We start from the raw sequence: 13,095 nt of genomic DNA, 5'->3' as shown, positions 1-13,095 counted from the left end.
GTATCATGTGCTGATCTTTACTGCCGCCACGTCCACTCGGACTCACCTTGCATTACAAACATAAGCTATTATCACCTTCTCCCACTGAGACCTTTTCAGGTGAATCAGACTGAATCTTGTGTTGCCTCCTACTGAGACTGAAACACTGTTTGCCTCCACAGCACACAAGGACTAGACGTAATTTTTGACTCACCACTGAACAGTGAATAGGCTTACAGTGGATTTCTTTCTTTTCAGGCAATGAGGCAGGGCTGCTTTGCTTTTCGGCTGCAGCTGTAGCACGACGTGTTTTATAGCTCAGATCCGAGAACAAAACAAGTCAGAAAGTTGATGTGTTAAGCCTGGGGACATTTCTGCCTCTGTGTGTTTAAATTACATTCAGGAGGGTTGGGGAGAAAGAGTGCACAATAGGTGTTTGACCATTGAGGAAGCAACCACCATCAAATTCAATAAAGTCCTGGTTACAGATGAGGCATACTGGCAGTGTGCTGGCCCTCTGCCATTCAGCCCCAGACCCAAACAGCCAGTCTGGTGCAATGTGAACCCATTCACCAGCAGAGAGAGGCTACACAAACACACGGGCCATTTGACTGTTTGCATGGTACAGACATTCTTCCAGTCTCTTCATGCCTGTTAACTCCTAACACCTTTATGGTGTTTAAATGGAAATACCTTCTTATCATCAACATGAAGATGAGTTGATTCTGGTCGTTGCAGGTCTGTGACTGAGAAAATGTCTGGTATTTTGTGGTCTGCATGTGTCTGTGCCATGTCTCCTCACCTACGTATCTTCCCCCAGGCTTGATGACGATGGCACTCCTACTGCGAGTCTCCTCCTCGACCTGGGCCATGTTTTCCCTGGCCTTCTGGTAGGAGTCGTCTGTGGCACACACTGTAATCTTGTCCTGGATCCCACCCAAACAATCCAGCTGAATGCTCCCTTCACTGCCAAGACAAAGACGAGATGGTGAGAAAGAAAGACGAAGAGAGAGTGACCAGAAGCTTCAGTGGAAAAAGAAAAGAAAGCATCAGGAGGAAATGCTGCTTATCTTAAAGATTCTACATGATTAGTTTGACAGAAATAGTATGGAAGTAAACCAAAATTGTATCATATTTTGGGGCAGAAATCCACTGCTACAAGTCAATTCTCAGTAATAACCTTAAATCTCTCTATATTTGCAATAAGCCACCCCTGCACTGTGCATTCCTGCCCAGATGAGATCCATTAAACACCCTGAGGGGCACAACTATTATTTTTTCAATTTCCATCCAACTGTGGGTTCCCACAGTACGACTCACTGCCGCATCAAATCCCATTCTTTCCTGACTCTCCGGCTCTCTTTGATTCCCCTCCACTTCGGTGAGGATTTGGCAGAAAATGAGATGGTGCTGCTGGCGCAGCCTGTGGAAGCTGAGCTCTGTCATTTGGGCTTTAGATTGGAACTAAAGGTTGATTAGGATCCAGTCTGAGATGTGGATGAACTTCACCTGACCCACTTGTTAAAAATATTTTCAGAAGAATGGGGTCAGAAGCTTGACAGTCAGGGAGGCAGAAGATTCTTGTCGTTACCCAATCTGTCCTTCTACTTCCTTCCCCTTCAGCACAAACATCTGGTCCTACTTGTTTGATTGAGTCAGCAACATTTTTGCATATAGTAGGCCTGAAAAGGTGCAGAACGAGTTTGATGCATGGGAGGGGATGGACCTGCATCATAAGCAGGTCTTGTGTCATTGCAACTGTTGCGGCACAAAGAGACAACACTTGCAGCAAGAGCAAGTGCTACAAATATTAATTAAAAATATATTTGATCACGCATTTTAAACTGCAAATGTATCAAAAACAAAGATATCAGCACAGTTTCTGTTTTGAACAACTTAGTTCTTCTTTAGCAACTATGCACAATTTGCAAAAATGTATTTTGTTTTATCATTAACTTACGAAAAATATGTATTAAAGGTCAGTGTTTGGACCCTGACACACCAATCCAATGGTCAGCTCTTAGTCAATGTCAGCTGTCTGTGAGCCTCTGCTGCTGTAGTTTCTGCAGCATCTCAAACCTTTTGCACCAGTTGGCCTGTATTATTTTTTTTACCGATTCAGCATATTGAATCGGCAACTGAGACATTGTAGCCTGTCTGTTAATTAAATCACTAACTGGCCGTTCAGCTCAGTCCACGAGAAGAGAACGAAGGTGGGGAAAGCAAACAAATGGCTACAGCAAAGAGGGTATGAGATCAAAACAAACAAGCAAACACCGTCTTTAGCAGGAGTGCCATTGTTCGTTAGTCCACGGTAAATATGCTTTGATCTTTCAACAACAGATTTTGTTGTTAATGTGCCAACTGTCAAACACTGTGTACTGCCGGCTGCTGGTATGGAAAGTTGGTTTCTCTCAGGCAGGCACAGAACTAGATGCTAGTTTGCTATCTACTATAGTCTTCATGATGTGTTCAAGTGCAACTTTTGGACCAAGACATAAGCTATTAGAGGCTACAAAACAGTCTATCTTCATCACCATTAATCATTTGATGTCAGTTTGGCATCTCTAGGACTTTAATTGCCATTATTACCTATCTTTTTCACATTTGTTTAATTGTAAATAAACAGGGCAAGAACATGATTTACCAGTGTAATGCCAATAAACCTCGGGGTTATGTCTTTCCATTTTGTAACTGCTACTTGGAGCCAAAGTCCGGATTATGTTCATCAGAGATGTCTGTTAAGCATCACTGAGAGGCCAGTTGATTCACCTCAGGCCCCAACTAAACAGACTGTCTGCCTGGAAAGACTCATTGGGTAACTCTATCGAAAGACTGTTGATTATTTACACAGAGCTGAAAAGGCATAACCCCAAATTAAAATAAATAACATTGCAGTTAGTGAATCTGTGCTTAAGAAAAAGAAGAACTAGTTGCACATTTGATAAAAGGGAGACAAATGAAAGTGAGTGAGTTTTTGTGTTTGCTTTCACCTGGTGATGTACTGCTGGATGCAGTCGAAGCTGCCCTGGGGGTTATCTCTGCCCACATTTGACAGGTAGAAAGTAAATGTTTGCAGTTCACTGGAATTTTCTGACCGTGGTATTGAAATTTTCTGTAAAAGACAAAGAAGAAAAACATGAAAATTTGGCAAATATCCCCATTGCTGGACAAATAAGGATTATCTTACCTTACACAATAAATAAATACAAGACAACTCAGTTTTTAAGGTGCAGCCCATCCTAAGAACAGTCCTATGTTTGTCTTCTTTTTTGGTGCTGAAAAAATGCCACAATGTAGCAAAGGAAGACACGCACACACAAAAGTCCAAAAATAGTCCAACTTGGACTTAAATGTTTGTCATTTTTGGACTCTATGCACATATGCACTTTTTTTGCTGTCTTTACAGACTTCAGTCTGAATGTTTTTTGTTCTCTGAGTTTGAGTCTTACTTTGCTTAATTATTTGGTGTCAGGACAAGGCCTCAAAGTTCCAACTTACTCTTAATTAAAAAAACAACAACAAAAAAGACATTTTCCAGAAAAAAACTTCAGTTCAGTTCAATAAAGATTGCATTTTTATCCTTGCTCTCATACATGTGTGTTCTCCTTTCTTTTTTGGAGCTGTATATTATTAAGACTTTTCAGACAAGCACTAAGAGAGGATGACTAACTGCACTCTACAACCTATTTGTAGACTTTAACACTCATTTTTCTTTTTGATCTATTCAGCACTTTAAACAAATGCCAGTCCTTTATTCATTGAAAACGTGGCCCTGACTAGGCAAAGTTATAAGCAAGCCCCGGGCATTTTCTTGCTGCTTTTAAACACTGAAAACCAAAGAACAAAAAATTGTGTTCCCAACTTGTGATTGGAGGAACCGCAGGTAAAATACTTAAACAGAAGAACTGTGATTGGTTTTTCTGCAGTCTCGACAGTTATGCACATCTTATTCCACCCCCAGAAATAACCCACACTACAGGTGTTTCGTTTAGAAGACTGTAAAAGAAGTGGAGTTTACTGCCGTCAAATAACCTCTAATTAGACAGCTGGTGAACAATTTGTTTAAACTGAGGAAAATCATTTAGCAAGTAACAACTGGGATGCACGTGCTGCATATTTGCTTGAAAATGATATCTTGCACTTTTAGAGTAAGGCATTTGGGGGACATTTTAATGCCGTGCAGAGAGGTATGTCGGTAATCTTCTTAGAGAAATGTGAGAGAGCAGAGAAAGCACAGGAGGGACACTGAAACCTCTTCTTGCCCCTTGAGTCTACCTGATTCCACCTCAAAATTGTATTAACACCCTATAATTAGGATGTGTATTCATGAGTGAATTAAATTCACAAGTTCTGAAAAGAAAAACACCAGATAAAGAAGTTTCAGACTAGCTGTAAAGCAAGGCAGAGGGTTGTGTTTCCAGGAGGCAGGCTGACCCCCCTGCTCATGAGCACATATTCAAGCAGTGTGCGAGCCAAGGACCGTGCATCACACTGAGCCACGCTAACAAAAGATAGCTGAATTAGATGGTTTTAACTGGTGGCAGCTCATTGCCACTGACTTAACCTGGATCAGAGGCCCAGCCTGTGACTCACTGGCTTCTTCACCAGTGCTCGGGACTCACACGCGGTCAGACTGTAGGCAGCTCAGCTCTGTTTACCAAAGGTCTCAACACGTGTGAAGGCTGCAGGTGGCGGACTATAAATAAATGCAGTGTCCTTTATTGTGTCCTCCTGGAAGACCTGTGCTCTTAGTTTTCCATACTACTCCACTTGTGTATGACATAACACATACACTGCCTCTGCTTCAGTCTACATCAGGGAAACTGAACTGATTAACTCATTTTAAAATACAACTTTTATAGCACAATTTTTACTTTTTATTATCATAATTGAGTGTGATTAAAAACACATGAATAACAAGCTTATGAGGCTTATCTTGGTTATGATCATAATCAGGATATGGTGATAACATGAGCACAGAGAAATTGGGTTATTCATGTTCCTCGTATGTATCACAGTTTCTTAACCCTTTCTGAAACCTGAGCAGATTGGTCTCATTCCCATAAAAAACAGGGGAAGAAGGCAGTGAACAATGAGAGAAGAAATGACCCAAAAATTAGCAAGAAATTAGTAAAAAGTGTACGAAATTTACCTAAAAATTAGTCAAAAAAAGAAACAAAAATAAAAAAGTAAAAGAGAGCAAAAAACAAACAAACATGGAAATAACCTGAAAAAAGTATTTTAAAATATTTAATTTACAAATAATTTTAGACATGTAATTGTGATACTGATGAACATTGTTTTCCTTGTTTTTTTCCATCCTTACTTTTTTTAAAAAACAATTTTCTAAATCTACTAATTTTATTGTGATTTTTGGACCATTTCTTACCAAGTTGCTCATTGCCTTATTACCCATGTTTTTAAAAAGAAATTGCACAAATGTGCTCATAATCCTAAGGTTTAAATAGTTGTGAAAAGTGTCTGCAAGCAGCACAAAAAAAAAGTGATGTCGCTCAAGATTTCTACAGCTGTCATTCAGGTTTCCCAGTTACTGAATAAGGTTTTTACATGTTAAAAAACAGTTTACTCAAAAAATCCTGATCATAAATGGGTTATTCATGTCCATGTAAACACACTCAACAATTCTACTCCAAAAAGATGTTAAAGGTAAGTGTATGTTTACCATGGTAGGAAGTGGAGGTGGAGACATTTTTGGCAGCTGAGGTAAAAAAAAAAAAAAAAAAAAAAAGCAGTAAAAGGTTCAGTATGAAACTCTGGAAATGGTTGTTTCCCAGCTCGTCAATACCAACTTGGGCTGGTCGTCAGGCTGAACAGTGCACATCCCAAGTGTTGGCATTTGACAACCTGTGAATGCCACTCAACAACTATCTTTCTCCAGAACTGCATACTGCACCTTTAAACGTGTCTCAACACAAAGGACGGTGTGAAACCCTTATGATCAGCTGACTTGCTTCAGTGTAACAAGATAAATTAACCTTCCAAGTCCTGAATGTTTTTGCTGCCGACCCTGTCTGTGCCAACAGGCACTACGACACTTAAAGAGCATTCTTACCAAGTCCTGCATTATGTTTGAAGCTACATGTAACCTACCGACATCGACCAGACAGTGTTTCCACTGCTACCAAAGGAGAAATAGTTCCTGATAGCCCATTATGACTCTATTACCCACCATTACTGACCTGAATCTCTGCTTTAAAATGTGAATTACAGCAAACAGAAAAGCAAGTCCTGTCACAAACACACCGCGGTTTCCTCTGGGATTTTTTCCAGCAGTGGTGCTTAAGTGTTTAATTTTGCATTACTGGAAGATATTTAGTGCGTCCGCTGACACAAAAGGGCTGTAGACAAATATTTGGACTACTGAAGATCTCGAATTATGTTAAAAAAATGCTTTTCATTCCCCATATGCTGTCACAATTACTTCTGCATATGGGGTCAGATGTTACAATTGATATTTAATGTTTTAATAAATATTGTGACTTTAATATTGCTTGTAAAAACAACTGATGACTTAACGAGCAGAGCACAGATACATAGTACCTGTAGAAAAACCGTATCCAAATAAGTTTTTACGTGGAAGGTTATCCACAGAAGATCGTGGTAACAATCCATTTCATTTTAAATAAAATTCAATTATTTTTCTAAAATTTTTACTGATTTTTTTTAATCAATTCCATGACTTTTGGGACTTTTCTAGATTTTCTACGACTGTGGGAACCCTGAATGTACACTAAGTACGTAGACTTTTTTAAAGATGCGTATTTCCAAATCTACAAACATCTTGCAATGTAGTGTATCTTGTATGAGGATGTTAAGAGGCTATACTCAGTTTCAATGGTGAAACCCACATTACAGGAACATTAAACAATATGTGGCACTTTGAGGACATGAAATGAATGCTAAACTGCACTATGCCATGGTGTTGGGAAACACCCGCACATAACCACTTTCTCACAGAAGCACAGAGGAGATTGGTTGAGGTCATGAATCCAGGGATGATTAAGAGGCAGAGAAACCGTCAGGAAGGCAAAACACAGGGGAGTGACTCAGTTGACTCACACTGTAGAGGATGAAAGAGAGAGAAGTGGCTCCTCCACACCAAATGGCTCAATCTGAAACGTGCGAGTGTTGAAACCAGTATGTACCTACATGACCTTGCTCATCCATGAAATGAGTACAGATTCTGAAGAAAGCGGGTCATAAGGTGAAAGCTGACACTCCCTTACTTGTTGTTAGTGACTGGGCCTTTTCTCTAGTTTGTCTTCACTGTGCATCAAGACTACACAACAGTCTCTTTGTGCACTTTGAAACTGTCTGCTGACAAACTATTTAATTGCAAAGTTAAAGTATGTCTGATGCAGATTCAGTGTTGATGCTTGAAATATTCTGTTTTGTGTTCAAGTTTTCATTCTGAGGACAAGTTGGTGCATCTCATGGGATTTGAGCTGAAACTGGGATAATTTAACTTTCGATCCTGTCCCTTCAAGTTTACGTTATTCTAAAATCTGTTTTCTCCGCTTGGGAAAAACGGAAGGAAAAAAAACAACGTTAAAATCACTTTAACATGCAAATTAAAAACCTTGCATGCAGCAGCATTCGTTAAAGTGTTTATCAAAGCTTCATGAGCTTTAGTCTGCTGTTGCCACAAAACCTAGACAAAACAGAGCAACAGAAAAAGCAGGAGAGCACACTTAAAAGAGCATAGAGAGATTACTTCAAACACCGGATGAAGGGCAGGGACTGACAATGAAATACACCATCTCTCCAAGTAATAATCCCTTTTATACAGCCTTTTCTGAGGTTGGAAGTGGATTTTTTAAACAGATTGTCCAACCGCCCCCTCCTTGTTCTGCCTGCAGCTTGCCTCATCTTCCCATTCTGTACAGCATCTAGCAAACAAAGCCTCTTTTAAGTTTGGGGTCGCTGGAGAGGGCAGACCCCCACGCACTTCGTCTAGTCTAGTCACCAAGAACAGGGGAGAGAGAGGAAGCAGTGACAGCAAAAGCAAATCAGACAGAGGCCTGACACACAAAGAAGACATCAGATGATGAAAAGTGTTGACTGCTCAAGAGCTTTGCTTCCAGTCACCTCATTTCACTTATTTTTTTTCTGATAAAAGCAGAACACACTGTTAAGTGCAACAAACATAGGCCAGCTGACGGTCAACATGTACGTCAGATCTGATCTTGCACAAGATCAGATCTAGTCATCAGTCTGTATTTGCAATCTTAAATTAAGAGTGAAAAGAAAAACAAAAGTAGCGTACTATTTTACATCAGTTTAACCCCTTCGTGCCAGCTTTCAATTTACTTTGGGCATGCTTTAGATCGCTGTTTTCTGAAAATATTGAGCAGGCTTTTTCACTCTTTAGTTTCAGAAAAAGATGATGTACTGTATAGTATTATGAAAACCACCAACTAAATGGCAAACACTGCTGATTTGCTAGACTGAAAAGAGAGCTCTCTTTCTTTCTGACAGTCTCTGCCGGCAATTAATCATGCAAAATGGCCAAACAGCTGTGCATAAGAGTCCACTAGTGTTAATGGTTCCGGATACATTGCAAAGTCTATGATGGATATTTAGCCACATACATTCAACGATGGCCCACACTCAGAAATCTGCAAACTGCACATGAAGACAGAAAACTAAAAGTCACTTCAACAGTGAAATGTACAGGAGAAACAACATCAGACAGACTTCAACTACCATGTTAAGGCTTTTCATGCAGCCCACATATACATCCCCTTTGGCCAGTAAAAACCTGAACCCAAACCGCTGAGTAAAAACACCTCACATCTTTTGTCTGTTTTTAGTTTTTAAATGCATTCCTCTCTAAAGGATGAAAGAAACTTGTTATGTGTGTGTGCACTTTGTCAGAGCTCAGAGAGAGCTGTACCAGATGAATGAATATGAGTGAATGAATATGGGATCTCGTCGTGACAGCCGGGCCATCTGCTCTGTAATTTAGCCACTTTCACACTTCTGACTAGCATTCTGATCTCAACAGCAACAGATTTGCCACCACGGTGATCCTGCTGCATTGGTAAAATGCATGCCTGTACTTTTCATTTATTTTTAAGCCTAAAAACATCAGAATAATCAACATCAGGTCTACCATCTGATTTGTGCCATTGACAAACATGATGCATATATCTGTACTGCATGTATAAATATGCATCTGCACTTAACATTTTAATGTCTGATGAAAAGGAGATTTCTAAACCGATAACTAAAAAATGATTTTACTTGGTGATTGAGCATCATTATTGGAAAGAGTGTGAAAGATGGAGTCTGGCTCTGAGCAGGATTGCAGTGTTCTGCACTGCACTGTTCCCAAATTTTACACAAAGAAATTGACGGCAAACAATATCTTCTAGCTCCTAAATGATACTTAAATAACTTCTTTATGTTGGATGTGTAGAAATCACCAGCTGTAATGAAAAATATACAAACCTGAGCTGCAGCAACAATCATATCTACTATCTTACAGCCAAATTTTTAAGACAACATGCAAACTGAACAATGACTGTTATACAAATTTGCTGCCTGAGGTCTACTGACGAGAGTTTGGAAAGCATTCAGTGGATGAACGTGTTTAGCCTTAACAATGCACTCCAAGCTGTGTGAGTATTACACTTCAGCGTGGACAGTATGAGGTGTTGGCAGGTGTGCTATAATGTGCAGCTGTCCGTAGGCAGATTTTGCTTGTTTGTGCCTCAGACATGAGAGTGTCAACTTCAAAGTATTCATATAGAACCTGGCAAAGCGGTATTACTATCGCAACATATTGTCATACATGTTTCGTTTTACCATCCTGCCATTTTGTTGGACAGTTTGCTTGTTTTTCCTGTGGTGTCCGGAAAGTGTTTTCTGTCTGCTGTTGACTGTCTGCCCAATTCCATATGAAAGCAGCAAAAGGGTAAATTGCTTATGTTCCTGTTGGTCAATGTAAACAAGCCACTACTCCCAACTTTTACCCTTCTCAGTGAGCGGGAAATTTGCACACTGCATTCAACGTTGAATGAGGGGGAGCCAATAAAATGGACTCAACTCCATAAGTATTATTTAAAAAAAACCCAAAACATCCATGTTCAGCCATTCTTTTAAGAAAATGTATGTTTTTGTATAAGTTTCATGTATTTGCTTTGGCCATCATGTTACTGGCTGTGAGTAATAACATTTTATCCAGTGACATCGCTGAGACCTGTGGCAACGCTAAAGCTTCACTAGAAAACATCTCAGGGTAAACAACACAATGATCCTCCTCAGCAAATGCATACATTTGCAGAAGTATAGATGCTCACTAGTGTAGCATGCAGCAGTTGGTTAATAATTGATCACACGTCTACGACAAGGACCCACATTCCACCTGCATTTCTCAATATGGAGCCAACCATTTCAGATCACATTAATAACCTATGATAACCTTTATCAAACCCTTTACAGGAGACAAGAGCATGGGGTGCAGATAAGGGGGTTGGGCTGAAAGTGAATCTGTAGGACTGGATGATTAAGATAGACGTTAGGACATATGATAGAGATGCTAGAATCCTGCTATTGGAGCTATTGTGACCATATTGACAGTAATGCCCATAAACAGCCTATTAGGACAACATTTTGGACAAAGATGGATAGCCAATAAAATCTTTGGACACAAGACAAATCACTAAATGAACCAGCCCTTTGGATGTCAAACTGAGCTGATCCGTGCCAGCACAGAAGTGCACATAGACTGTCTACGCATGCCAGACAGGGCAGGCTTACACATGCAAACTCTGCCTGCAGAGAAAGCTTGTAAGCACGAGGATGTTTATTGTCTTCTTGGGTACAGGTAATTGCTCATATACAGAGTACTGGCACCCTAGTGTGAGTTTTGTCATTATCATAAACAAACAGGTACCAGCTGCAGAAAGAAGGCACAGTTTCTTGCATAATAAGCCATAAAAACAATCCACAATCTATCACACTGCTTCTTGTTTTGTTCCTTCACTTGGCGTACCTTGTGCATTTATTGACTTCCCCATATTGCAGCAAAGAGGCAAGGCAGGCAGAGGTAACTTTAGCTTTGCTGCGGTGGTGCATATTAGCAGCTACAAACAGCTTTTGGTCTGCTCTGTCTCAAGCAGCTTTATTACTAGTGCTGTTAATATTGGTGATAGTAAAAACAGTTGAGTTGACACTAGACAGTGGGGCACCAACAACTTATCAGCAACAAGAGAGCAGCCTTTGGTCCGATCCAATTTCCAAGAGATAATTTGAAAAGCATAAGTCCCTCAAATCACTCTACGGGATCTTAGAAAGGTCTCAGAGAGACTAACACATGACGATCAAGTTTCAAGTTTCATCATCAGCCAAAGTTCCTTCTAAGACAAAAACATGAGTCTACCATCTACTGAAAAATCCCAAAACTTACAAAACAACACAAACAGGATCCCTCCTTTTTTTCCTTCTATACAACATCTGAGGCCCACACATCATGGTTGAAAACAAAAGAAATACTGACAGAACAACACCCCTTTTCTACCAGAGTTAGTGAGTATATGCAAGCTTTTTTAAACGTACAAAAACATGCTAAAAATAGGCGAGTTATGAAGAACAAGACAGCGAAAGTGACATTTTAAAAAGAGGTTTGGAAGTATTTTTCCTGCCATGAAAGAGATGTTAAGGAACCCAGTTGATGTTTTCACACATTAAGGAACCAAAAAAAAAATAAAATAAATAAATAAACCACATCTTGCGGCCAGAAGGAAGAGCAAACATTTGCCTGATCAGGTCTCAGTGACAGTGGTGAATTAAGATCAAGCAATGTTGACACAGCACATGACACATATGGCAAAAAGTACATCATTAAATTTGAAGCAGCTTCGCCAGCATCTTTCTTGCTGCTCTCTCAGGCCGACACTTTAAGACATGGCACTGAAGTGTCATGTTGGGGGAACGAAATAGCTAGCTTGCAGCTGACACCTGTGTTGGCATAATCACATGTCTTGTTTGAAAAAGTGTGTGTCGTTACTCTTTGAGCTTCAGACTGCTCTCTTGAAAGTTTGAATTTCTGTGCAGGTCATGATGAATGTAAATTATTTTCTGGCTCTGATGTTAGATTTTAAAATACTTAGTAGCATCCAACGGTGGTGATTCATCAGGCCATCTGTAATAATGGCTTATAAAAAAAAATCACTTACAATTATTTTCATTATTTCTATTAAAAAAACAAAACTGTGTATGCATTGCATTGGAGCAGACAGTGACGGAGATAGAAAAATATGCTCTTACCCCTTGGTTTCCATTAAATCTGATCAATGGTCGTGATGACAGGACCTGTAAAAGACAAAGAACAGCATTGTTAAATAAGTTTTTACAATATAACACAAAAAAAATTTCATTCTGGCAAATTTCCAGACAAGATCTTATTAGGCTCCCATAATGAACTGCTTACATGTGTATGTAAATTTGAATATTTTATGCGATATAATGAACAACAAAACCAAGTGCAGCAATATCAATTCATTTATTGTAATCCTGTTTGGTCAGAGGATACTTCCTATTACAGCATACAGTATTTGTAACTGATGCAAATTTCTTAAGAAATCTTTAAATTAAGAACTGTATTTGGTTTTCTTTACTGAGTTAAAATTTTGAATATTGCCATTGCTCTACCCATTAAATGGACTTGTTATGTAGAAAGTTATAAAACAACAAACACATGATAAAAAGTTGCTATACTGAATTTGCAAGGTAAGATTGCCTGTTTTATATAATAAATTAGAAAAACTCCTGCCAATGCCCTCCTGTAAGTTATGTCAGTTTTGGAGAAACTGAAAGAGGAAGTACTGAACAGAGTCTCCACATTGCTGTCATTTAACTGTTTCAGTATAAGATCCACTGTCCTGCAGGTGGTTACCCTTTGCTATTGGTTTATGATTTGTTTTTTTACAACTCCACATTTAGTTTCAGTATCTCAGTTTCAAATGAAGAAAATGAAAGACGGAAGCACTTTCGTTCCCCTGAGACAGAGACAAATACCAATGATACAGCAGGGTTTTTTACAGTTAGTTGTTGCTCTGCTAATGTACTGATACTAAGTTAAGACTA

The 13,095-nt window shown here is 39.4% G+C and overlaps 1 protein-coding gene across 1 annotated transcript in view; it reads right to left on the bottom strand.

Annotated features, from left to right (window-relative positions):
- The window catches only part of ell (elongation factor RNA polymerase II), a 45,661-nt gene that overhangs the window by 17,114 nt on the left and 15,452 nt on the right, over nucleotides 1-13,095 (bottom strand). Inside the window, exons 2-4 of the mRNA XM_042481924.1 lie at nucleotides 12,277-12,321; nucleotides 2,973-3,094; nucleotides 782-945 (exon numbers count right to left, since the gene is read on the bottom strand). Of these exons, the coding sequence (XP_042337858.1) occupies nucleotides 782-945; nucleotides 2,973-3,094; nucleotides 12,277-12,321 (331 nt within the window). The remainder of the gene's footprint in view (nucleotides 1-781; nucleotides 946-2,972; nucleotides 3,095-12,276; nucleotides 12,322-13,095) is intronic.

The sequence above is a fragment of the Plectropomus leopardus genome, chromosome 3 (assembly GCF_008729295.1).
Source record: "Plectropomus leopardus isolate mb chromosome 3, YSFRI_Pleo_2.0, whole genome shotgun sequence".
Classification (NCBI taxonomy): domain Eukaryota; kingdom Metazoa; phylum Chordata; class Actinopteri; order Perciformes; family Serranidae; genus Plectropomus; species Plectropomus leopardus.
Note: the sequence above shows the minus strand (reverse complement) of the source record. Positions and strands in the feature narration are given on the sequence as shown.